The sequence below is a fragment of the Panthera uncia genome (genome assembly GCF_023721935.1).
Source record: "Panthera uncia isolate 11264 chromosome D3 unlocalized genomic scaffold, Puncia_PCG_1.0 HiC_scaffold_8, whole genome shotgun sequence".
In the NCBI taxonomy this organism is placed as follows: Eukaryota; Metazoa; Chordata; class Mammalia; order Carnivora; family Felidae; genus Panthera; species Panthera uncia.
The window spans coordinates 62238202-62264910 of NW_026057586.1; the positions used below are offsets into that span (position 1 = coordinate 62238202).

Below are 26709 nucleotides of genomic sequence, written 5' to 3' on the forward strand. Positions count from 1 at the left end.
GCATTACAGTCTCCTGGAGGGGTCCATAAAACTCAGATTGCTGGCCCCATGCCCAGAAATTCTGATTCAGTAAATTTGAGGTGGGCCTGAAAATTTGCATTTCTAACAAGTTCCCAGTGATGCTAATGCTAATGCTGCTGGTCCAGGAACCACACTTTTGAGAACCACTGTCCTAGGTATCCCATTCCAGAATTCTGTCTGTGGTGTCATGCTTATATATTTTGCATATATTTATTGAGCACTCACCAGGTTCCAGGCACTGTGCTAGATGCATGGAATATGAGAAACACACTGTCCTGGCCTTTGTTGAGAGCAGACAACTGTTCATCATCCTTCACAGGAAAACCCACATTCAATTACCTCAGCCCACCCTTCAATTACCAAGTTGAAGACCTGGTAATTCCTGGGTCCACACTTAGGTTAAGGTGGTGGAATGGTTCAAGACACAGAAGGGTAAACAATTCCAATTACTATTTCCTTTCCTTATAAAACCCTCCTTCCCATCTCCAGTAGACATGTGATGTTAGGTTTTGCAGAGTAACTTCTCTCAGATAGCTGGATCTTTGTATAGATTTGTAGGTCCTTGGATTTTTTTTCTAGGGCCACTGCCCAGGTCAGGTACATAGTGGGGTTCCAATACTCAAGAACCGTTGTTTATGATCAAGCCTTTACCATTCATAATCCTGCTTACTCATATCAAATCCTTTGTCTGTTTTTTTTTTTTTCCTTTTTTTTTTTTTTAGCTTATATAGTGTCTACAAAAAAAGAACAAGGTCACTTTCAGCCTTAAACATTTAGCCCCCAGATAACTTTTGAATAATTATAGCTGACCTTGGATCTGTTTCATGTAAATTGGATGGCTGTCCTTTAAGTTACCAGTAATTTCTTTATTTTAGATTCAAGGAACACCTCATATCTGGAATTGAGAAAGCTTTTTTTGTAAGTTGCATCATTTTCTGGGTTCCTGAGGAGGACACAGTCCAACATCATTCGTCTATGAAATAATATTTTCACAAGAATAATTTACTTGTCCTCTTATCTCACTGACACTTTGAGGAACTTTATGAAAATACTGTGAAAAGACAGACTCACTCCTGCCTGAGGTTGAAACCCCTGTGACATTTACACTAGAGGTGGTGTCACTATGTTTGGGATTGCACCTGTGCCTTCTCTCTCATCCCTGGCAGATGCTTCCTTTTTATTACCCATTTGAATATCATTTTGAGTTTCTTTGAGTGAACCAGTTCGAGCTGAACATTTTTACACAGGGATTCTATAGATAAAATAATAATTTATGGGGGCTAGGAAACAAATCTGTATACTGATTTCTTTATTTTCTGAAGATTTTTGGATTATTATCACTTTTTTAAGCAGAGTATTAAATTCACAAATGGGGTTTCAATAAGGGATATATTTTCAAATATATCATCAAAATTATGCAGTATTTTTAAAATTTCAGTTACATCCCTTGCTTTAGAAGTTTTTTTAGAAAAGTATAATATATCTGGTTGTTTTACCATATCAGGTAAGGAAACAAAAGGCACGTTGTATCCCCATGGTTTAGTTTGCAACAGACTCACCTGGTGTTTTCCATAAGCAGCTCCAGTTTTAGAAGACATATTTTAGGCCTACTTCCTCTGTACTCTTAGGACTGAATTGTTCTTGTGCTATCAACATAATCCCCTCACAAAGAATCATATGATCACCACTGGTTCCTTGGAAATATCCTGACCCTATTTCAGAGGAACTGCTACCTTAATCCCAGAGTCCAACAACATTGATTTTATGTATTATGGTGCCCTCATTCAGCTGTTTGTGCACTCAGGAAGCTCAGCTAAATCATCCATCCCTCTGTCTTTTTTTCTTTTTTTCTTTTATTGTTAGTACCTGCCTCCAGAATGTTTTCATCTTTTTAAAATAACCTGTGGTAGGAGAAAGACAGTGAAATGATAGTTTGATGCCACCGCAGGTTGCCTTCCTCAGCTTGGGTTTTTGTCTGTGTGTGGTGGCTCATGAGATGTAGAAAAGGAGCTCAGGCCTCCGCAACACACTCAGCTTCATCCAGAGAGACTGAAGGTATTTGTTTTTGTTGGCACATTCTTGGTGGAGACCCAGAGAGAGTTTGCAGGAACTATATTTCTTCTATTTGAATCAAAGTTTTTGCTGCTCTTCCCACGGACTCTTCTGACAGCCTAGCTTGTTTTGATGTTTTTTTGGGGGATGGATTATGGCAGCACAGCTGTGCTCACTCACATATACCCCAGAAGTCAAGAAAGAGTTGAGTCAAGGTAGCTGCAGAGGGAAGATGTCTGTCTCTGACTCCATCTCTAACAGAACCCATAGTTATGTTCCTGAGACTCTTTCATCTGCTCTAGCACTCCTTGGTCTATCTTTCCCCTGGAGTGGGGGTGGGGGGATCATTACATCCAGGGTTGCCATGACCATAAGCATCTAGCACTCCTTGGTCTATCTTTTCCCCGGGAGGGCGGGGGGCGGGGGGGAGGTCATTACATCCAGGGTTGCCATGAGCATAACAGGACTTAGATTGCAGGGATTGATCAGACTTCACATAGTGAAAGTTAGAAAGAAATAAAAAGTCAAAAGGGAGAGTGAAATCTAAGCGATCAGCAGGACGAGGTGAGCCCAGCATCCTCCTACGCCAAAGCATAAGAGACTCTTAAAAACTGAGAATAAACTGAGGGTTGATGGGGGGTGGGAGGGAGGGGAGGGTGGATGATGGGCATTGAGGAGGGCACCTGTTGGGATGAGCACTGGGTGTTGTATGGAAACCAATTTGACAATAAATTTCATATTAAAAAAATAATAAAATGAAAAAAAGTCAAAAGGGAGAGAAGAAGCTCAGAGGAGAAAGAGGGGTTTTGGAGAAAAGGAAAGGTGCCTTAAGAATTAAGGCCATCTCAGGTGAGGTAAATGAGGTAAAGGTGTGGTGGAAGGGAGTAAACTTAGCAAAAGGAGTGAAATCAAGTCTTGTCCACTGTTTACTCACTGTAGAATTCCATTTCTTTTCTCTTGTAACAATTTTAAAATAATGCCATATAAATAAGAAAAAACTCTTTGGAGATTTCCTTGAGAATGTCCAAGTCAATAATTTGTCTAGATTAAAGATTTTATTATATAAATTGGTTTGGTGTCAAAGATTTTGAGTTTCACCTTTACCATTACTAGGTAAATTAGAATAGGAATGAAGAGGTTTAAGTAAATCAGCCTTAGTTTTTTGTTTCTTTCTGAAGTCAGCTGCAATATGAAGGAATGATTCCAAAAGGATGTGTGTGTGTGTGTGTGTGTGTGTGTGTGTGTGTACATGAGTGCCTGCCAGCCTGAATATATAGAAAGAGGAAGACAGCAGACTGAATTTTTAAAATAAGGAAAATATAGCAGTAATCCAGTCTAGGACAGTATTTCTTAACCCTGGCTGCTAAAATCACCTGGGGGGGCCTTAAAAATTACAGATGCCTAAGCCCACCTCTGGGGCTTCGATTTAGTCAGTTTGAGATGAGGCTTAGGTATTGGTATTTGTAAAATACCGAGGTGATAAAATCTGTAGCCAGTTGAGAGCAACCACTCTACAGAGTCTGTGCAGAGTTGAATTCAAGGATAGTGAACAATGGAGCCAATATTGAACTCAGCTATCACTTGTAAATGAGGCCAATGAGAACTCATGTGTGCTTTATAATTATATGCCACTTACATACTGCTTTATTTTTATCACACTCTTAGGGCATTTAGGGGTGAGGATGACCATTTTATAGATAAGGAAACTGAGGCTAAGGAAGGTTATGTGACTAATCCAGAATTACACACAATTTGCAGGTAGTGGGTCAGATTCTAGCCCAGTGTGCACGTGTTAGTCTTCTGAATTACAACCACAAACCTCAAAAAGACCTTCAATAGTGTTTTGTTAGTATGTTCTTGATGAAGAATGGAATTTTGAGAGAGATGATTTACCCTGTTTAATTGGGAAGAAATGAAATATTTGAATAGTCAGTTACTTTTCACCCAGTGCCTTTCAAAGTTTTCAACCCTGACCTACAGTGAGAAATACATCTTCTATCAAAACCCAATGCAAACACAGGTACATACATTCAGAGCCCAAACACACCTTCTCATCATGCTTATCCTTATTATAGATAAACAAACCGTCTCACAGTGCTTACTTACCCTTGCTATGTGCACTCCGATATTTTCCATTCTATTCTATTTCTTTAAATGCTGGTTGCAGTCTACCGCCCTGACTGCCCTAATGGACTCAGTAAATCTTCCCTTCTCTCTGATGCCAGAAAAAGGGTAACACCATTATTAGAAAAGTGAATGACCTGTCTTATACAGCTTTTATGGAAAGATCTGCTGTAGGCCAAAGAATGAATATTATTTGGTAGAGTGTATAGGAAATATTGTTACTTGCAAGCTTGGTCTCTTGATGCTATGTGGTCAACCAGGCTTTTAACCCTTTTAAGGAAATATCTTACACAATGAAGAGTGTAGGTATGATTTTTCCAAGGCAGAATTATGAGTGTTGTTATCCCTTCAGTTTTTAATGTTGCCTTTAACTCTTGGAAGTCTGAGATGAGAAATGGGGGTGTAAAAAAGTAAAACATATAATCTACAAGTATTTTAGAAGGAATTTGTAGTTTCTTGTAGAAGTCATGGTTCCTAGTTGGGGTGTAGAAGGAAGCAAAATCTTGGTGAAGTGATTCAGGTTCTAGCAATTTCTTATGAATTTGTTATCTGACTCACATTTGAAAACCTTATTAAGTGACAGTCTGCATGTAGAAGTCTTTTTAAATATATGAAATACTATTTGCAAAATAATAGTATTTAAAATTTTCTAATTGCCTTTCTGTTGTTGCTGTTGTTATTGTTGTTTTCCAGTCTTGTGTTCCCAGCAAGATTGTGAGGTTTTTGCGAGCTGACCTAGGCATGGATTTCTCTTCTTCCTCACAGGGCTTTTGCCAGAGATGGTTACATATGAGACGCTCTGTGATCATTTGCCACAGGAAGGCTCAGCCTGCATCTAGGTGTCTGGCCTGTGGCCTAAGAATAGAGGAGTATGGGGATGGGAACATTGGGCAGCCTTTTAAAATGTTTCTTTTCTTCCCAAACATTCTTATATCCTGATTTCCCATCAACATCCTCATTTAGCATTTGCATATATTCATATGTGCACACCTGTATCTCCCCTCTTCACACAAGGCTATATGCCCATGAGCTCTCCTGGTGGGAATAGAACTTAAAGGAGGTGGCTCCTGGCTCAGTCCCTCTAGAGGCCCGTCTGCCACTCAGCTAACACTGCCAGCCACCATGGTGATTCCAGTTGATACTTATTCCAGTTAATACTGTTTAACTTCTACCCACCATGAACCACTGGCTAACAAAGAAAACACTAATGTTGAAATACTAGTGAGGAGATTAAAAAATTATATTCACTCTGAAAATTTATCTCAATGTCTTGCTTAGATCTATATGGCTCATTATCCTGATAGATGTTTCTGGTTTTTTCAAAATTTAATGTTAAAGAAGAAAAATATACTGATAATTATATTTTGGTTAGGTTTATATTCATTGAGAATAAGCATCATTCACACCTAGAAAGGTGCTTACAAACAATGACACAATACAAAAATTGCAAAAGCAAGCTCATTGATTATTAAAGCTGAAAATACAAAAATCATAAACTTTAGGTAGTTACATTAATGATAAAACAATTTCATTTCATAGTTTTTTTATTATTGAGATATAATTCACATACCATGTAATCCCCCCACACACACTTAAAGTGACATTTAAGTATTTTTTAGTATATTCATAGAGTTGTGCAGTCATCACTACAATCAATGCATTTTTGTCACTCCAGAAAGAAACCTCATACCCATCAATGGTCATCCCCATTTTCTCCCAGGCACCCAGCTCTAGACCACCGCTAATCTACTTTTTGTCTCCATACATTTGCCAATTTTAGACATTTCATATAAATGGAATGATATAATATGTGGTCTTTTGTGGCAGGCTTATTTCACTTAGCATTATGCTTTCAAGGTTCATCCATGTGGTATAGCATGTATCAGGGCTTCATTTCTTTGTATAGTTAAATATCTGTGCTGACAGCTCAGAGCCTGGAGCCTGCTTCGGATTCTGTGCCTCCCTCTCTCTCTGCCCCTCCCCTGCTCATGCTCTGTCTCTCTCTGTCCCAAAAATAAATAAAACATTAAAAAACATGTTTTTAAATATCCACACTTTGTTTAGCCATTCATTTGTTGATGAACATTTGAGTTGTTTCTACTTTTTGGCTATCACGAGTGTTACTGCTGTGAACATTTGTATAGAAGTTTTTGTGTGGACATATATTTTCATTTCTCTTGTTTATGTACCTAGAGTAGAATTGCTGGGTCATATAGTAAATGCATGATTAATGTTGAGGAACTGCCTGACTCTTGCCCACAGCAGCTACACCTTTTAACTTTCTCATCAACAATGTTTAAGGGTTTCCATTTCTCCATGTTCTCACCAATACTTGTTATTATCAATCTTTTGATTAGAGTCATCCTAGTGGGTGGGAAGTAGAATCTCACTGTGGTATTGATTTGCATTTCCCTGATGGCTAATGATGCTGAACATCTTTTTATGTGCTTGTTAGTCATTGTATATCTTTTTGGAAAATTGTCTGTATAGATCCTTTGTTCATTTTTTAATCAGATTGTCTTTTTATTATTGAGTTACAAAAATTCTTTATATACTTTAGATATATAACCAGACACATGATTTGTAAACATTTTCTCTCATTTTGTGGATTGTCTTTTCACTTTTTCTTAATGCACAAATTTTTAATTTTGTTAAAATACTTACTAGGTATCTACTTTTATTGTTTCTGCTTTTGGTGAGATAACTAAGAAGGCTTTGCCTAATTAAAGATCACAAAGATTTACTCCTATGGTTTTTTCTAAGAATTTTTTAATAGTTTTAGCTCTTAGATTTAGATCTTTCCAGGTGTATGATTACCATTTGTTGGAAAGACTCTTCTTCCCCAGCGATTGGTCATGGCACTTTTGTCAAAAATGAACTGACTATAAATGTGAGGGTTTATTTCTGGACTCTCTATTCCATTGGTAATACTTAGCCTTATGCCAGTACCACATTGTTTGATTACCACATTGTTTGCATCTTTTGAGATGATCATATGGTTTTGTCCTTTATTTCATTGATATGGTGTATTACTTTAATTGATTTTTGGATGTTAAAATAACCCTGCAGTCCTGGAATAAATCCCAGTTCAGCATATATATTGCTGGAGTTTGGTTTGATGATATCTTGTTGAGGATTTTTGCATCTGATTTTATAAGAGAAGTTTCTGTTTTTGTAATGTCTTTGTGTGATTTTGTTATCAGGGTAATATTTACCTCTTGGGATGAGTTGGGAAGGGTTCTCTGTCTTTCTGTTCTTTAGAAGAACTTGTGAAGAGTATTAATTCTTTAAATGTCTGGTAAAATTCAACAATAATGTCATTTGGGCCTGGGCTTTTCTTTGTGAGAATTTATAAAATTACTAATTCAATGTCTTTACTTGTTATAAGTACATTCAGACTTTCTATTTCTTGTTGAATCAATTTTGGTAGTAGGGGCCTTTCTAGGAATTCTTCCATTATATCTAAGTTATCTAATTTGTTGACATACAGTTGTTCATGTTATTTCAATATAATACTTTTTATGTTTGCAAGATGGGTACACTGACATTGCCTCTTTTGTTCCTAATATTAGTAATTTGAGTCTTTTTTCCCCCTTTTTTCTTTGTCAGTCTATTAAAGGTTTGTCAATTTTGTTGATCTTTTCAATGAACCAAATTTTGGTTTTGATTTTCTCTATTCTTTTTATATTTCATTATTTTCTGCTCTAATCTTTCTTATTCCCCTCCTTCTTCTTGCTTTAGGCTTAATTTGCTCCTAAATATTTCTTAATTTGTTGTATGCCCTTTGAATAGTTTTCAGAGACTTTAAATAGTTAATTTTAAATAATCTTTGTTAGTTGCTTTCCTGGGGAGTGAGAACATGGATCTCCTTACTCCCCTATTTTAGAAGTGGCTTTTCCATAGTATGTTTTAAGTATGTTCAGTTTCAAACACATTATAATATATATGTGGATAAATCATGTTTTCCTTATGTAATTGACTAAAACTAAATTTTACGGCAAACATTTCTTTTTATTTTTTATTTTTTTATTTTTTTATTTTTTAAATATTTATTTATTTTTGGGAGACAGACAGAGCACAAGCAGGGGAGGGGCAGAGAGAGAGGGAGACACAGAATCCAAAGCAGGCTCCAGGCTCCGAGCTGTCAGCACAGAGTCTGATGCAGGGCTTGAACCGACGAAACGTGGGATCATAACCTGGGCTGAAGTTGGATGCCTAACTGACTGAGCCACTCAGGCACCCCTACAAACATTTCTTTCAAAAAAAAATTTTTTTAACGTTTATTTATTGTTGAGAGACAGAGAGAAACAGAGCATGAGCATGGGAGGGGCAGAGAGAGAGGGAGACATAGAATCTGAAGCAGGCAGCAGTCTCTCACCTGTCAGCACAGAGCCTGATGCGGGGCTCAAACTCACAAACAGCGAGATCATGACCTTAGCCAAAGTCAGACGCTTAACCCACTGAGCTACCCAGGTGTCCCAAAACATTTCTTTTTAAATGGGCAATAGTAAGAAATTTTTCTTTTTATTTTATAAATACTATTAAAAGATTTTATTCAAATATATGTTTACTGTAAATTTTTAATAATATACTTCACAAAAAAATCCCTAGCATATCATACGAGTGATTTCATAAGTGTTATTACTTAGAAGAGCTTAAGATTTTTTCAAATGAATTAAAGTCCAGTTAAAAGTTGCTATTATGTAAATTATAGTACAGGTGAAATGCAGATATTTTAAGAACCCTAAAGGTGGGCCTTGAAGGACTGAAGTGTGCAGAACACTGGAATTTGATCCCAGCAGTGAAGTGAGAGAACATCTGAGGACTGAGCCTTGATATGACTTACTAATGGCAGTCTCAGGCAACAGTAGAGGTAGCACTAGAAACTGGTCTCCTGACCAGCATTAGACCCTACCAGGAGGAGCTAAGGCTGAAGTGTTCTGAGGGCAGAATGACAGCAGAGATAACCTACAGCCTAAGAGTTAGGAGCCATTAATCTGAAATCTGATCAAGGTTCTCTATATGCTATTTGTTTGAACTAAGACTCCCCAACAAGAGTATGTGTGACCAGATTGTACCCTGCAGCCAGCCTTGGCCAGGATTTCTGCCTTTAAGAGGAATAAATGGTAAATAGACAGTTTGGAAAGTTTTTCTGTTAGGCACATTACAGGGAAAAAATTGTAAAGGCATCTGCAATATTACCATTTCTGGCCCTTTAAATTGAAAAAAAATTCTGTTTTATTTGTATAACCAAGATTGAGTCTCTGCCAGAAAACCATTCATCCTGTTTGAAAATTCCAAACATTTTTATTATTGCTACTCTATTTTATTGTATTCTATTGGTTTACTAATTTTGAGTGTTTATTATTGGGAATAACAGATTTGGTTAAGGTCACTTTTTGTAAAAACAGGACCACATTTCCCCTTATCCACATAAAAGGCACTCTTGAGGGCCTACTCTCCTGACGATTTGGGTTTCTGTTTGTTTCATGGTGGTAAGATGTCCTCAAAGCCTAGTTGATCTTCATTATCTCTAGCTAATCAGAGGCCTCAAGCCCATTTCCTTGTGGTGATTTCATTGCCTTTGGAGAAAGATCCCTCATTTAAAAAAATTTTTTTTAATGTTTATTTATTTTTGAGAGAGACAGAGACAGAATGCGAGTGGGTTAGGGTCAGAGAGAGAGAGGGAGACACAGGATCGGAAGCAGGCTCCAGGCTCCAAGCTGTCAGCACAGAGCCCGACACCGGGCTCAAACTCAAGAGCCATCAGATCATGACCTGAGCTGAAGTCAGACGCTCAACTGACTGAGCCACCCAGGCACCCCAACATCCCTCATTTTAAACAAAGAAATTTGACTGACATTATAGTGGGCTTAAAAATTGTCTTTTAGTTTGAGTAATTTTCAATTCACAAATGAATAAGATATTAAGCTGAACAATTCCTTCAGGCACATTACTATTTTCAGTATTAGAATGGGTTCCAATATGAATCTCTAAATGAAGACGACATTTTCAATTAGAAGAGAAAGGGTTATGGACATAATAAACTAGAGATAGAAAAAAAAAGGATGGGATGCTTTTTTTCCTGGAAAACTCTGATTTTTATCAATACTTACATTATTTTTATTTACCTTTTTATACTACCAGTATAGAACCAGCCACTTCATCATTTCAGAGCCCAAGAAAAGGAAAGGGATAAAAGACAATAGCCTTAACTTACCAGAGAACTGGTTTAGTTTAACCTAAAGGAATAATTACCCAAGGGTGCAATTAAGTTTGCTTCCAACAGTGTCTTCCTTGAGATGTGAAGACTTCCTTCTCAAATGGTAGAGTTAAATGGTCTCTGTGTTCTGTCAGCCCTTCCAAGAGCCTTGGTCTCAGAGAATTAATTCATTCCTCGAATCATTTAAATGGGGCTTATTGATCAAGTTCCTTCTAAAAAATGGGATTTAGCTGAGGAGTCTTCCTTGAACCAGTCACAGTTTGGGTTCTGATTAGTAGATAAAAGTAGATTCTGGAGTGAGACTTTCTGATCTAAGTCCTGGCACTGCCACTTATTAGCTGTGTGACGTTGGGCACAATGTTGGGCATGACCTCTCTGTGACTCAGTTCTCTCATCTGTAAAACTGGGATAAAAATCAGTACTCATTTCATATGGCACCTGTAAGGATTAAATGGCTTAATTAAACGAGTAAAATACTTTGGAATACTTCCTGGCACATAGTAAGTGCTATGTAAGTAGTAACTATTGTTATTACTTAGGTTAAAAACTCTTCCTTTTATAGGACCCTCATTTGTTTATTCATTCATTCATTCATTCACCTGCTCCTTGCTGAGCACTCTGCCAGTCTCAGCACTTCACTAGCTTTTGCTCAGGATGAACTAGGGATGTCATGGACAGGACAGTTCCTGGCTTCCTTTGTATCCTGTCTCTTCACAGTGACTGGTATATAATGAGTGCTCTGCTCTGACAGAAATGAGGATTGACCTCATGTTTTCAAAGTTGATCTGATACCAGAGAGCAGTGGTTCTTGTTTTTAAAGCATATGTGTGCTAGGCTTGTCTTAAAGTGCCAAGGATGAGAACTGAGTATAGTTATATAGATCTGATGTGATTTTGGATTAACTTGGATTTTAGCCTGTGATTTTTCTAGTGTTTGCCTTAGCATATGCTTTAAAACAGTAACTAAAACCCCGAAATGTGCTTTGACTTTTTCCCAACCTTTGGATAAATTAATGCTTTCACAAAAGCCAGGAACCTAAAGGTCTCAGAACTACCCAAACACATCCTAGAACTTATAAGCAAGACAAAGAGAAGCACCAGAGACGACAACGTGCACCTCACCTCCACATTCAGATTGTCTAAGAAATGCTTGTGATTGCACAGGGACTTCTGCCTTCGAATCTTCAAGAATAATGATCATAGCATTGTTCAGTAATTTAGCAATGACACACAGCAAGTATAGATGCCATGTACTGTGCCATATACTGTATAAGAATGCACAATGTTTGCCTGGAGTAGAGTGCTAATGAAAGTGGTATTTCCATCTCCAAGGGGCAATTAAAGTTTTTATGGGGTTAAGAACTGGGAATAGAATCGTAGTATCTAGGATCTGAGTTGTAAACATCTTGAGCTTTTTTTTTTTTATGGTCTTCTCAGAAATAGGATGCGTTGTGAAGGTTATTCAGCCTTCTAGCTTTTGGAAGAAATTGAGAAAAATATTTGAAAAGCAAAATTAAATATTTTTCTAAATAACCATATTGAATATTTTAAATTTTAAAATATTTGGTGTGTTTGTATATAGAATATATGCATATTTTTTGAAATGTGAAGAGGCTAGAGTAGATCATTTCTACCACACCTTTAATGGGTAGCCCCCCTTGATGATGATGTGGCAGTTTTATGAAGGCACCATCAACAGGTCTTGTTGATAGGAAAACAGTTTGGGAGGTGTCAGCAGGTGACTGCTGAAAGAATGCATGCAACACAGGTGGAAAGCCGGTGGGGTATGTAGGTGGCTCAGGTAGTTAAGTGTCTGACTCTTGATTTTGGCTCAGATCATATCTCACTGTTTCTTGGGTTCGAGGCCTATGTCAGGCTTTGCACTGACAACGTGGAGCTTGCTTGGGATTCTCTCTCTCCCACTCTCTGTACCCCTCCCCAACTCAGGCTCGTTTGCTCTCTCTGCCCACTCCCCTTCTCTCAAAATAATAAACTTTTAAAAAATCACTAAAAAAAAAGTGGAAAGCTGTTTCTGGAACCCAAGTGCCAGGACTCTACTTTCCTGGTATCTGGCTCTCTCAGGGAACAGAGAAGCCCAGGAGGACATGAGAGTCAGGCCAAGTTCATAGGAGTGGACTGACAGCATCTTCATAATTCTGCCTTTAAGAAGAGTCTGCTCATGGCACTTGAGTTTTCCCAGAAAGCAAAATCACAATTCTTTCTTAATATATATCCAGAAGTCCTCGGGGACTGCTGAAGTTTTTATGAGGCATGCCAAATATCCTAGAAATTGTATTCCAACACCAGAGACTGTCACCATAAGCTAGTTGGCTTCACCATTATTGTGACCCCTGACAACACAGTCCACCTCTCCTGCTTTTTTCTAAGAGGTGTGGGTGGATCAGTAACAGCCCATTAGTACAGTGGGGAAGACAGCAACAAACACCTGCCCTGTGGTGCTGGGCCTTGCCTTTAGCCCAGGAGGGCAGCATCATGATTTTACACAGATGTGCATACAAATCCATGCATGTTGAGTACCATTGTTTAAAATCATTGTTGAGTAGCAATCGCTTGGGCTCTAAAACGGGAGACCTAGATTCTACTCTCATTTCCTTTGTGTGGTGTGCACAAGTTATATATTCTTCAAGCCCCTGTTTGCTCATTTAATCTGAATGAGGAGTTTGAATTTGACCAAAGTTTCAGAAGAAACTTTGATGTGCAGATGAATCACCTAGGGATATGGTTCAAATGCAGACTCTGGTTCAGTAAAGTCCAGGGCAGGATCCAAGATGCTGTATTTGTAACCAGCTCCCAGGTGATGCCGATGCTGCTGTTCCTTGGATGAATTTGGGGGTAAGGGTTTAGATATGTCTTCTTATTCTGTCTGCCTTCTACCCTATGATACAGGTATTCTTGGCCTCACTTTACAGATGAGGAAACAGGGGCTTAGCTCAAGCTGACATGGTCAGATGGCAGGACTGGATCCCAAACTTGGGTCTAACTGGTCCCAGAAGTTAGCCACCATGAAAACTTTATATTGCCTTCCTTATTTTTTTTTCCTGGGGCTTGGACGAGTAACTGCAATTTTCAAAGGTATGTAACCTACTTGGTAGGGAGTAGTTTAGCCATTATGAAAATCTATATCACCATAAACACAAAATAATATATAATTCTTTTTTTCATTAGAAGAAAAAATATTATGGTGGCATAGATAAACTCCAAAGTCTTTTAATATAGGGAGTATTGTTGCATATTAGGAAGCTATTTTAAGGCTATTTAATTTAGACTAACTTATTTAATAAGCTTTTAATCCACCTTGTCAGCTTGCTAGCTCTATTATCATGTTGCATATTTTTATATTTGCTGACATTTCTACCAGATGATGGGGGTATCAAGCACTGTGGTTGGAACATATGCAGAACATTCATATTTCTACATAAAAACCTATGTGTTGCAATTTTTTAAACACTAAGAATACATTAGTAAATTATTCCATGCTATAGGCTAATGTCCACAAATATCAAACTATTACTATGTTTTGAGTCTACAGGAGTCAGCGTTATTTTAAAATCCTCATTCATGACTTTAAGTGTAGCAAACTTACTTAAAATGAACTGTTTTGTTTTCTAAAGGCCAAATTCCAGGGCTTAATTTTTATGTGGAAAACTTCACCTCAGAGCAGAATTTTACAGCATAGTCATAAACCTCAAAGAATAGGAATTTGTAATGGGCAGAACCATTGATTCTTAACAGGAGTCACATTAACAGATATACAAGTCACATAAAATGGTTCCAAGAGCCTCTGGCAACATTGAGATACAGAATCTTTAACATGGATTTGCAAGTTAGTGCCTTAAAGGAATCAAGCAGTCAGGCTTTAAAAATCCGAGTATTGATCTGCTTGACATACTTTGGTTAGTTCAGGGGACTTTAGTTTGGATAATTCTAGGTTCACTGCCCATTAAGCAGAATGATAGATAGAGTGGGTAGGAGCTTCTGAGTCAAGCTTCCCAGGGTTCCGACCTGCAGCTTGCCTCTTAGCAGCCATTTGACCTTGGACAAAGTATTCACCCTCTCTGAACCTCAGCTTCTTCCCCTATAAAGTGGGAATAAGAAAACATGACATGAAGGTAAAAGATATACGGTGCCTGAAAGTGCCCAGAACATAACAGTAGATCTTTAGAATGTTTATAAATTCTAATTTTCTGCTATATAATCATTATAAAATATTCCTAACTCTCCAAATGATATTTATCTGTGAAAATTTCTGTTGTGAGTGGGATACCCTTTGAGGGTGGGAATATGGTGACAAGAGACAGCAGGGCATGACCAAGAAGCCCATGGTGATTAAATGCAAGGATTGGACCAGGCAAGATACTAACCCAAGTTATATGTGATAGAGAAAGATTCTGGTATAGCAGAGCACCCCTTTACCACCTAGAGGTATTTTGTGAAGCTAATGACCCCCTAGTAGCCCCTGAGCTAAAACCCCTGCCCTGTGCTGCCCCTTTTGGCCACTGAGGTTGCAGATGCTCCTAGTCGCTTCAGCTTGTCACATTCGGACCTGGCTGGAAGCCAGTCCTTAGAGCTTGGTTGTTCAATTTCTTAAATAAGTAACTACCTACATACACATAGCACCTAAGACAAGTTCAGCCCTACAGTAAATGCTTGTCTGTCAGATTGCATTGAAGGTCCAGTATATTTCCTCCTAGGGTCTGTAATCACTTAGTAAATATTTGTCAGATGAATTAATGAAATGAAGAGCTTTATAGAGGAAACCTGAAGATGTTGATAGAGTGGGCTTGTGGAGACAACAGCTCTTCAAGTCCTTGTTGCTATCAACAGACCCTGTGAAAATGTCTATCTTAGGCAAGACTTCCAAGGTCTCTGCTGTACTCAGGGAAACCACATACAGCTTTGGGACATTTTTTTTAACTGCTAGTAAAAGCAGTTAGCCCATCAGAGTACTCATTTTAGAGATCCATATTTAAAGACCAGGAGGGAAGAAAGAATTCCTGAATGCAAATGGCTTTTACACTTTCCTACTTACGTGTTTTTATTCAGCAGACTAGTCTCTTCCTACACCCTTCTGCTGTGTGTACTGCCATTTTCTCTGAATTAAGGGAAGAGAAATATTGGCACTCATCAGTTAAAAGGCCCCAGCACAGCGATCCACATCCCATCAGCTAGAATTAGGTGTTTATCAGGACATAAACCCCTGGCTTCTGGGAACCCCTGGTCTGACCTCTGTGTTTTCTTCCTGAAGCACCCTCCCAGGCCAGTGCTTAAAAGAAAATAGAACAAAATCAAGACCACCACCTGGTGATTTAGCCTTGACAACCCTGTAGTGCATGCTGACGGGTGGTGACACACTGGTGTTAATCAGGCAGCATGGCCAGCACATGTCAAACACAGCCCAGAGCGACTCTGGTAAACACCCACCTCAGCCAGCAGTGTGCCTGCTGTGCGGTTTGGGCACTGTTTTGAAAACAAACTCATCCATAAAGTCAAAAGCTTTTAAAGTGATTTTTAAATAGATTAAACATTGGGAACAATTGAACAGAATGAACAAGGAGCTTAATTAAGATTGACTCCCATGGCTCAAATGCCCAGTGATAAGGAAGCCAGCCAAACAAAGTAAGTGTGTTAAGGCTGAGTGGAATACAATACAGCCATTAAAGGTGAAAAATATGCTGGGTTTTGGGTTTGTTTTTGTTTTTTGGTTTTTTTTTTTGATACATGAAATACGCATCTCAACTAATGTTAAACCCCAAAGTGGACTATTCACAGTCATTTCAAAATGTAGGTATGTCCATTAACAAACGACAGAGCCAACTTTTATAACATTGACCAATATTTTCATAATATTGACTAACTCCTTGATTTTCAAAAACAGACTTGCATGACAGTCATATGCAATCTTATGAATATTCCCTTTTAAGGACTTGATTTTGAGTGATCACTCGTACCGAACTGACTAGAAAGTGCCATCCCCAGATGGCAAGGACCTGAGGTTGTAGTGACAAGGGAATGTCAAAGACCAGCAGAGCCAGTCTGAAGCCATAGTGTCTAAAGCTTGATGCTTTCTGATGCTGACTCTTCTCTGAGGAGGGTCCCCTGCCCTGGTGACCACACCCCAGCCCAGTTTCCTGAGCCTCACCCTCTTCATTCACCCAGCCACGTGACTCTGAAAAGAAATTAGGGAAAAGCAGAACAAGAAAGGAGAGTTATGTTTTAAATTTGGAAATTGCTCGAGAAAAATCAGGCTGTCTTGATTGGCACATGCAAATGTACGCAACTGTTAATTTTCCTGCTGAAATTCCCATTTCTTTTATCCACAAGAAATCTCTGAAAAATCTTCTTGATGGTTCTTTTGTTCCTTTCCTGCCTCCACCACCAGTAATTAAAACATGAAATAGTGGTGTCTTCTGGCCAACCTAAGGACGTGGTGGTGACATCAAGCCCAGAACACTGCTGTTAGCCCCAGGTGACATGCTGGGGCCAACAGCAGGGACAGGCTGCTGACGTAACTGTCTTCGTTTCTAATGCTGGTAGTAACCAACAGAGTTTAGTTTTGCTTTGACAACTCCTCCTACAGCCAAAACTATTGTTATGGCCCACATGTCATTGCTATTTATCCTAAATAAGGAAAAACAAAGGCTATTCTGGGCGCAGAGCAGTGCTTGTGGCTGGGGTTATTTGCAGTATTACTATGGCACTCTGCCCTTTTCACTGTGGCCACACTGATTTTTTATGAAAAGTGCTACAGCAGACACAGGGCCTTCCCTTAAGTCTCTTCACACAGCCCCAGGGCATCAGAATGCACCGGAGATGTCTTAACGCACATATGAAAAACCGTGTAGACCTCAGGGGAGACAGAGACCGTGCTTGCACAAAATGAACCAGGAAAAAGCTCCCTCCTGAGAGATGTCTCTGCTTTACCATTTGGACTCTTTAATTTCTGAACGTTGTAAACTCAAACTGCCTAGTAGTTAAGAATGAGAGTCCTGACTTTACAGCATTCTCTGTGGTATATTTTTGCTACCATACATTGAGAAATAGAGGGGAGAGAAGTGAAGGGCTGACAGGGAAGCGAGAGTGGGAGGGGGAGAAACTGAGTGTTTCCTGCTGTGGTTATGACTTTGCCAGTTGCTAGTGCACAGCTTAGCTGCAAAAGCCATGCGGACTGCTCCCATCAGTTAGAGAGAGACTCTGGGGAGAGGGGGACCCCAAGGATGGCCTGCAGCCTAGCTCCTGGCATGAGGGACGCTGTGGGCACTTCAAGCCAGGACGTGCTCTTAAAGCCGGATCCAGAGCAGAGAAGCTTGAGTGGGTAAGAGTCCGTGCCTGTTTGCACGCGCTGCCTCGGTAAGCTCTCTCTCCATTTCTTCAACCTTGAAAGCTTCTAGCTGAGACCAAGGGAAGAAATATTGTGTTGAGATTTGTAGATCTCCCCCTTTCTGCCTTGTCTGGTTTGATATTTGCCTGTTAAAAAGATTATTGAATGCAGTGGAACAAGATGATCTGTTTAGCTGCATTCTGCCCGTCCGTATGTGTAACATGTCCCATGTGAGGCCAAACATGAGAAATGCAGACTAATCATTGATGTATGTTGCTGAATACAACACTGGGTGTTCAGCTGCTGTCAGGATTTGAGACCCTGGACTTGTTATCTGTTCTGTGACACCACCAGCTTCCTACCACAGAGCTTCTGATTTCTGTGGATGGCAGTTGATAATTGGTAGCCACAGTCTGCGGTCAGAGCCACAGCATTTGAGTCTAGCACCTGGGCTGGGCCCTGCTGATACAGTAGAGAGAGAGAGAGAGAGAGACAGACAGAAGCGCGCACACACGCGCACACACACACACACACACACACACACTCACACCCCGCGCTGGCTATAACTGCAGCTCTGAGCTGCCTAAAGAGGAGATTGCCTGAAGCTGAAGGGATGCTTTGAACTGGGGGCGGGGAGGGGGGGACTGCGTCACGGTTGGACTCCCCCTGGCAGAGGACTCGAGTATGTCCAGTGACCACCTGAACAACAGCACACTGAAGGAGGCCCCGTTTAAAGACCTGTTTTTGAAAAAAGGTACACTTTCAGAGGCCAGCTGTGGATGATGCCTGCTCTCTGGGGTTTGTGGTGGTTGTTCCTGAAGTTTGGTCTGAGGACAGAGTTGAGAAGAGTAGAAACTCTTTCTCAAGAAGTTTGTATCTCCTTAAGAAGGGTCTATCAGCTCTGAGAACGCTTCAGGGCTTGACTCTGTAGGAAGATGTGTTTTAGGCTTTTTCATCTTCTTTCTCTTCTGTGATCAGTTTGTTCCTGTTGGAGATGCTATACATAAATACACAGGTTTGTTGCTTTGGAGTTTTATTTTTTTAAGTGTTCTGTACATGAGACTAACTCCCCCCCACCCCACCCCCAGAAATGCTATTACTTATCACTAGACTCATGGGTACTTTTTTTCACCCTGAGTCATTGAAAACAGCATTTGACAGAAAAGATGTATTTCTCAAGATGTGGGTGGTTTACTGGGTTGTTTCTCGGGTCACCAGTCTACTAACAGTAGACCTTAGGAAAGCAAACTGTGACTCTGAGAGGGAGACTGTGAGAGACAGACAGACTGCTAGCTAGGGAGCATTCAGGAGTCACTGCTCTAAAATGTGAAGAAATGGTTACTTGTGCAGCTGTATATTTTTTCTGATACATTTTCCTAAATTAATAATGTGGCGATGGGGTGGGGGTGGATTTTAAATGAATCCTATAGAGAGAATTATGGGTTTATGTATGTATTTTTTTCCATTTATAACATAGCAGAGGGATAGACTTCTAAAGGGTTTGTAATTGCTCTTACTCCTCTGCTATGTTTTCAGAAAATCCTGTCAATCATCTTTGATTGGAACATAGTTAGCTAGATTTCTTTCTGAAGAGATCGTGAGACTCTAGATTCTAAAATGCATGATGAAAAGTTGTATCGGATGAATGCTTGGACCTTAGTGGATTAAAAAGATGTTATTCTAGCAGCTGGATGGGCTCACAGTGTCTGCATTCTAGGGATTTGGTAGTCAGTCTAATGATTGCTCACTGATACTTGCCTGCCAGTGTCATCAAAGGCACCTGGCTGCGGACTAGAGTCAGGCAGATGTGGGCCACACCTTGCCCTCAGAGCGCCCCATGCCATTTGACTATACTGTGCTTTCACCTCTCCTCCTACAGAACATAGGTATCATTTCCTACATTTATATCCTGCAAAACATTTTATGTAAATATATTAATATAAATAGGATTCTGTAAACAGGTAACTTAATAGCAACCATGAGGTTCTTTTTCCAGTGACTGTTTACACTGCCTAGAATCGTTATAATTGGATAATTTTTATGAGATATGAAAACCTTTGGTAAAACTTCATCACTGAAGTCATTAGTGTTTGGTGGAATTCTGTGCTAGACATTGTTAAAAGCAGAGTAGCCAATTGGGACCCTTCCTTCCAAGGATTTCTTTAGCATTTTATCTAAAATGAACACTGACTTTGTGCCAGTCATGTGATGTGCTACCTACTAAAGATACTAGAAAAGATCAAGATACTATCTCAGAGCTTACTCGAGAAAATGGGCTCTGTAAGTGATAAGTGCTATGACAGAGTGCAGCTGCATGCTAGGGAGCCCCCCCAAGGGTAGTAAGCCTGTCATCAAGTGGTCAGGAAAGAGCTTCTTAAGGAAGATAAAGCTGGGGGGGGTGACAGACACCAATTTGGGGTATTTCTATGGGGTTGTTCTTCTCCCTTTCTTTTGTTCGACTTGTTATGGGATAGACTGGAGTAGCCAACCCACCCAGGGAAAAGAAAATTCAAAATATATAAGATAATAATCATTACGATTATAGCTCTTACTGTTTTACCTTCTGAACTTCAAGCTGTGAAGTTATTCATATAACACAGGCTGAATTTCCCCCCCTTCGACCATGGTGTTTAATGAGTGTGAATTTTCATTCAGCCATTAAAGTCTCCAAGAGTATTTTTAAACTAACAGTTCACAAACTTGAGGCAATTATGGTCCATGTAGATTCCAATTCCTGCCCCCACCTGTCTTCCTGCCCCCACGTCCCTGTCTCTGTAGGATTGGGGAAAGAATTTACCAGCCTTTAGGAACATTCAGCACTTTAAAAGTGTCACAGAGCCGTAAATAAAGAGCAAGGCACCCCCCACCGGGGCTGTCATCTCACCACACCCACTCTGCCCCGGAAAAGCAGATACTTGGTCGCTGTGCCTGAGCCATGGTGGGGACCTAAGAAAGCTCACTGGGAGAGAGGGGCTGCCCGGACTAAGTCTCTGTGGCAGCTAGCCAGGGTCTCAGTGCTGCCAATAGGTTGTAGCACTTGGGGGAACGAAGTGGAGTGCTGCCATTGGTTAGGTGGCAGAGGAGCCATTTGTGGTGGCGTGCAGGGATTTGTGGAAAGCATTCAGCCCTTACAGTGATGTCACAATATTCTGCATGGCACCCAAGGTATTTCCTTAGTGGGGTGAAAGGAGGGGGTTGATGAGAGGCACAGACTTTGCCCCCAACCCCCCATTTATAGGGTCTGTAAGGCATAAATCACACATCTGGATCTTTAAACATTTAGAAAATAGGACTTCTGTGAAGTTGATATATTAATCAAGGAAAGACTACATGGAAGATGGTGTTAGCCATCCCACAAATAGAAATAAGTGTTATATTAGGAACCTAAGGTGGTAGAACCACGCTTTCCCAGAGTTCTTTAAAAATAGTACAGACGCTCATGCTTCTAGTATGAGTCAGTTCAGCTCCTCGTTGAACCAGAGAATAGACCCACAGGCCTCACACAATTTTCTCTGTTCCTATAATTCTCCACTGCAGAGCTTGGAGTTTCTTAGGGATAGTTCTATAAAAGTAGAGAGATGTAATCATCACCATCATCACTGTCGCTGTTATAGTAATAAAGTAAGGTGCTGTGATGCCTTCCTGTAAGTTGTAGGCTGAATGTATTATAACATTTCTTGTGTTTGGATTGCAATGACTCATCCATTATAACCTTATGAACTAGAAACCCCATGAAAGGAGGGGGGAGTGTAAAAATTTGACTTTGGCCTAAAATTCTTTCCTTGCATGTATTGCTTTTTGGCATTGCTCTGTTGATGTCAGTATCTATTGGAATCAAGAAAAACTGACCAAGTGGGCTGTGTTCAGAGTCCATATTGGGCACATGAAATTTTAGAAACCCTAAAGTATCCTATTATTTTCTCAGGACTCTACTATTTCTATAGTTTTTTTTTTAATCTTTCTGTTTTTAATAGTTCTTCCAGAATTCATTCTCTCCTTAGCCTCTCCTTCCCACCCTATTCCCAAAACCAAAATCACAAGCATTTTTCCTTTCTTTGTACCCCAAGTTCTGTGCACCAATGCACATTGCCTCTCCCCCACCACAAGAAAACAGACAACATCTTGTAAGGCCAGATGTGGGCAGACCAGGGTGAGGGAGGGTGAGGCAGCAAGGCCCCAGTGTAGTATAAGGTCTCAGCTGGCATCTGCCTCACTTCTATGCACAGACTGTTGTTCCTAGGCACAGGGCTGGATGCCACCTTGATTCAGAAAGCAGTAATGTGCATGCATCTGTCTGAAGAATATGCCTCTCAGGGCCTGTTTAAATTGTCTCCTATGGGGTGGGTAGTAGGCCTCACCATACCTTCTGCTGCTCTGTATCTATACCCTTTGCACCCTGGGTCTCCCAAGCTTGGAGCACGTTGAGGAGGAATCAGTGATGTGTAAGGCAGGAGGGTGTGTGTGTGCACTTGTGTATGCGCATGCATGTGTGGGAACACATGTGGCCAGGAACTGCTACCTTGAAGGGATGGTGGTTTCAGCAGGAAGTGAAGAGTGCTCAGCCTGCCTGAGCCCTGACTGTGCAGTACAGGAAATTGCTGGGTAAGGTCCCCAGAAGTCCCAAAAAGGTCTGTGGTTGAGATCTGGAGTGCAGATATCTTGAAAATGGACACCTTGAAGAGCAGGTGTGCTGAATTTCACCCGATACTTGCATTCAGAAGTGAGAGGTTTTGTTTTGTTTTATTTTGTTAATATAAAGCTTCTTTTACTTGTCCTGTGAGTTATTTTCTTGAGGAGGTGTAATATCAGGCCCTTGGCAACAGAGCCACATCCGGGTACTGCAAAATACTGTGCGGGCCCAGCTGCCTCTGAGCAATCTCTATGCAGGAGTGAAGGGTTCAGGAGTGGCAAAGGAAGAGACAGGAATCACCTATCACTGTTATTACACAATGTATGCAGAGAGAGGAGGGGGACTGGGTTTCCCATCTACCATCCAAGCTGTGATATCCTATAGTGGTGTGATCTTTACTTAATTTGCCTTTTATGATGCATTTTTAGTAGAATTTTTCCTGTTTAAAGTAGAAGAGGGTGTGGGAGGACAAGTATCAGGCAAAGGTGCTCACATACCCCCTTGTGAGCTTGAAGGGGGAGTCTTGAAGGGAGAAGTTATCAGTAGCAGAGATCTCTGGAATCTGGATGTCATCATCATACTTGTCCCCAAGAACACTCTCTCTGTTCACTCTAATTTTCATTCTGAGAATTCTCTGGACCCTTTTAGCCCTTTATACTTTCTAGTTGTTAGTGTTTGAGAAAGCAGTCTTTTTTCATTGATGCATTTTGCCCAGCGTTCAAAGTGAAGGTCAGCTGCACATTTGACTGGGGCTGTGCCACTCTGCTGAGGCTCCATCCCCAGGAGCTCCACATGCCTCTCTGACTTCAGGGTTTCAAGAAACATGACAGGTGACCCTGGACTGCAAGCAGGGCCAAATCGCTGCTGCTGTGCTTACTATTGCTCCTGTGTCTGATTAGGACTTGGTTGTTAGGATGGTGGCCTTTGGGACCTGGGCCAGTCTCTGCAGGAAGAGCTGCCTCTCATGCTGGCCCAGGTGCTATAGTAGCTGAAGCTCTGATTGGGCTTCTGTCACCCAGATTGGCCACTGGGCTACACTGCTGGGCTGCTTGCCTTAGTGAGTGGCACCCAGGGTGTGCCAGCCTGTGCTCTTGCCCCAGGTGAGTTCTGCATTATTCGGATGCCTGTGAACCCCTAGGGTCTCTGTGTGTACTTTGCTCCATAGATGCACCTGCTGTGGCTGTACTTGTGCATGAAAACTCAGGAGAGTGGCCCAGGAGCTGTTCTGACCACATCTCAAATCCTAGCATCAGGAGTATCTCCAAGAAATCCAGGCCGTTAGTGTTTGTACTAGAGTGCCTGCTGTCAAATCAGTCTAGACCGCCAGTTCTCCACGTGTGGCTCAAGAATCTCTGGGGATCCCTGAGACCCCAGTCCCCAGTGGTCAGTAAGACCACATCTCCTTCATATACCTCAACCAGAACCAACATATCCCAACAGATTGAAGGTGAAGCAGGGAGAAGAATCTTCTATTAAGACATATAAGAGGGGAGTCTAAGTGGCTTAGTCGGTTAAGTGTCCAACTTCAGCTCAGGTCATGATCCCACGGTTCATGGGTTCGAGCCCCACATCGGACTCTGTGCTAACAGCCCAGAGCCTGGAGCCTGCTTCAGATTCTGTGTCTCCCTCTTTCTCTCTGCCTCTCCCCAGCTTGTGCTTGTGCTTGTGCTTACTCGCTCACTCTCTCTCTCTCTCTCTCTCTCTCTCTCCCTCCCTCCCTCCTTCTCTCTAAAATAAATAAACATTAAAAGAAATTTGAAAAAGTCATATAAGAGATGTGCAGAAGTGTAAAGAAATGCCACCCTTATAAATAAATTTGTTTTGAAAATAGCATATATAGTTGTTATATATTTTAATATATAATTTTTCTTTTTTAATAAATAAATATTTAAAATTTTCAGTATTGAATGTAAATATGGCAAACATCAATAGATGTCATCCATACAAATAAAGCTCTTTGGGGTGTAACCAGTAGCTTTTAAGAGTGTAGAGGGGTCCTGAGATGAAAGCACTGGAGAACTGTTGGTATTAAGCAAAGCAGGAGCGTGGGAGGAAGTGCAGCAAGTTTGGACATTTGGTGGGGCGGGAGAAGGGGGGCGGTGCTTTCCAGCTGTTGGCACCTTAGCAGGGCCAGGGGAGGGCCCACTATACATAGCATGTTGACAAGAAAGCTGATGAAACACAACCTTAGAGCAGGTAGTCCCCTTTAAAAGAAAGATTCCATACACTTTCCACAACTAAGATCTTTCTTATTCATGCTTACGATGAACTCTTTAATGTGCTGTTAGATCAGAAGATCCATGTCCTTCAGAAGATATAAAATGTTCCATGTGCTGTCTCAGACCAAAAGAAATCAAGTCCAGAGAGAACACACATCTAAACATAAAAATGCAATCTATAAAAATCTTAGAAAAAAATATTTTTAGAATACTGGAGAAGGCCTTCTTAATCAAACAGGAAGCTTGGAAGCCATAAAAGAAAAAGTACTTCATGACATAAACATTTATATCTTTTATAGAGAAGCTCACAGCAAAGTTAGTGACAGACTAGGAGAAAATACTTGCAGCACATGTAACAAAGATTTGTAGTCATAATATGTAAAGACTGCTTACCAGTAAACAAGAAAATTACAAATAAACTGATATGAACTAACATGATTATGAAAAAGAAATTGCCAATCAGGGAAAGACCTAAAATTACTGGTAAAACAGATTAAAACAAGATATATGTTTTTGTCTATCAGATTCATGCAGATGAGAAGGGTGAGTATTCAGTGTTGATGAGCATGTGGGGCAAGAGCCTTCTCATAAGGCAGGGTCTCAGTAGCTATCAGCATTTAAAAGGATATGTCCTTGACCCAGAAATTTCAGTTTTAGGAATCTTTCCTGTAGGGAAACTTAAAATGTGGGTCAACACTCACATTCACACACATACATACACATGCACATACAATCTTTTGGTCACAATAGAAAAAAAGGGGGGGGGGAACACCTAAATATCTATCACTTGGAAAATATAAATTCCAGTATATCAGTGTTCTGGAATAGATAGCCACCATAAAGAATGAGGTTGGCTTTTATATATTCTTGTTTTAAAATGCCATGATACATTGGGTGGAAAAAAGCCAGCAATGTATTTGTACAATGATTCCACTCATTAAAAGAAGAAAGCCCTTATTTATTAAGCAAATGCACAGATATACACAATGGGTGAACTGTGTGAACCCCAGGATGGCATGGGGTTCGGTGGGGTCAGGGAATCCTGCAGGCCTACAAAGGACTGTTACATTGTACACTATTTCCTTCTATATTGTTTAAATAATTTAAATTGTTTAAATAAGTCTTCATTATTTTTATAATAAAAATCCTTTTAAAAATCATAGATACACCCCAAATGCCCATAGAATTATGGAAAATATAATTTGATTGCATTGCTACAGATGGTTATCTACATAGCTTTCTATATTCAGGAAAACATAACCTAGAAAGACGTCCTTCAGGTGAAGAATTAACCCATGAAGACTTTGTACAGGACCCCTCACTGTAATCATCACTTTTCCTATTTTTCCATGTCCATAAAGCAATGAAGCTTTTTTGAGAAAAGAAAACATTTGTCAATTTCAGGGCATGATTTAACCTGATGATCAGCCATTAGGCCTTGGGGTGTGTCCAGAACAATGACAGCAATGAAAGATGGGGGTGAGGTGGAGAGCGCAGCACCTGGGCCTCACCGACAGCCAGGCTTCTCTGTCAGCCATGCCCATGAGATCCACCCTTTCACTGCCCACTAGGGCTGTACTCAGCAAGCCCGCCTGGCCACAGCCACTTAGCACACTGGCATGGCAGTTCGGTTCCCCCATACTCAGCTCTCCATTCTCCAGGGTGCATATTTGGGCCAACCCCACGATAGGTGCAGGTGTAGTCCAGCCAGGTCCAGCAAGCATGTATGTACACCTTTGTCCCTCGGGTATGTAGAGGCCGAAGGCAGGAGTGGAGGGGTAGTGTCACAGGACAGGACATGGTGGGATCCAGGAACACCCTCCATTTACTCCCATGCCAGTTCCAGCCCTTCTGTTTCCAGAGTATGGATGGTGGGGGCACATAGGTGAGATTTGGGGGGGAGGGTGTTACCCCAGTCCTTTCCTGCATCATCCCAAATGTGAGCCCATACAGTGAGAGATAACACCTCCCCACTGGCTATCAGCCTGGGTCCTGCAGCAAGAGCATGTGTGTGTGTGTGTGTGTGTGTGTGTGTGTGTGTGTGTATGCATATGCACGCATGTGCATATGCATGCTCTGTATGTATGTATATCCACATCTGT

General features: G+C 40.6%; 1 protein-coding gene and 1 long non-coding RNA gene across 8 annotated transcripts in view; one reads left to right on the top strand and one right to left on the bottom strand.

Annotated features, from left to right (window-relative positions):
• LDLRAD4 (low density lipoprotein receptor class A domain containing 4) overlaps nucleotides 1-26709 on the top strand; it is a 436727-nt gene that overhangs the window by 386097 nt on the left and 23921 nt on the right. Inside the window, exon 1 of one of the 7 annotated variants that reach the window (XM_049620500.1) lies at nucleotides 17609-18512. The exons of the other annotated variants lie outside the window; for them this stretch is intronic. Within the exon in view, the coding sequence (XP_049476457.1) occupies nucleotides 18443-18512 (70 nt within the window). The 5' untranslated portion in view covers nucleotides 17609-18442. Of the gene's footprint in view, nucleotides 1-17608; nucleotides 18513-26709 lie in introns of those variants that run through there. 7 annotated transcript variants of the gene reach the window in all.
• LOC125914859 (uncharacterized) lies at nucleotides 13951-16609 on the bottom strand. The gene is made up of 3 exons (XR_007455461.1): nucleotides 16580-16609; nucleotides 15470-15532; nucleotides 13951-14515 (listed from the first exon to the last, which is right to left on the bottom strand). It is a non-coding gene; the product is annotated as an uncharacterized LOC125914859 (long non-coding RNA).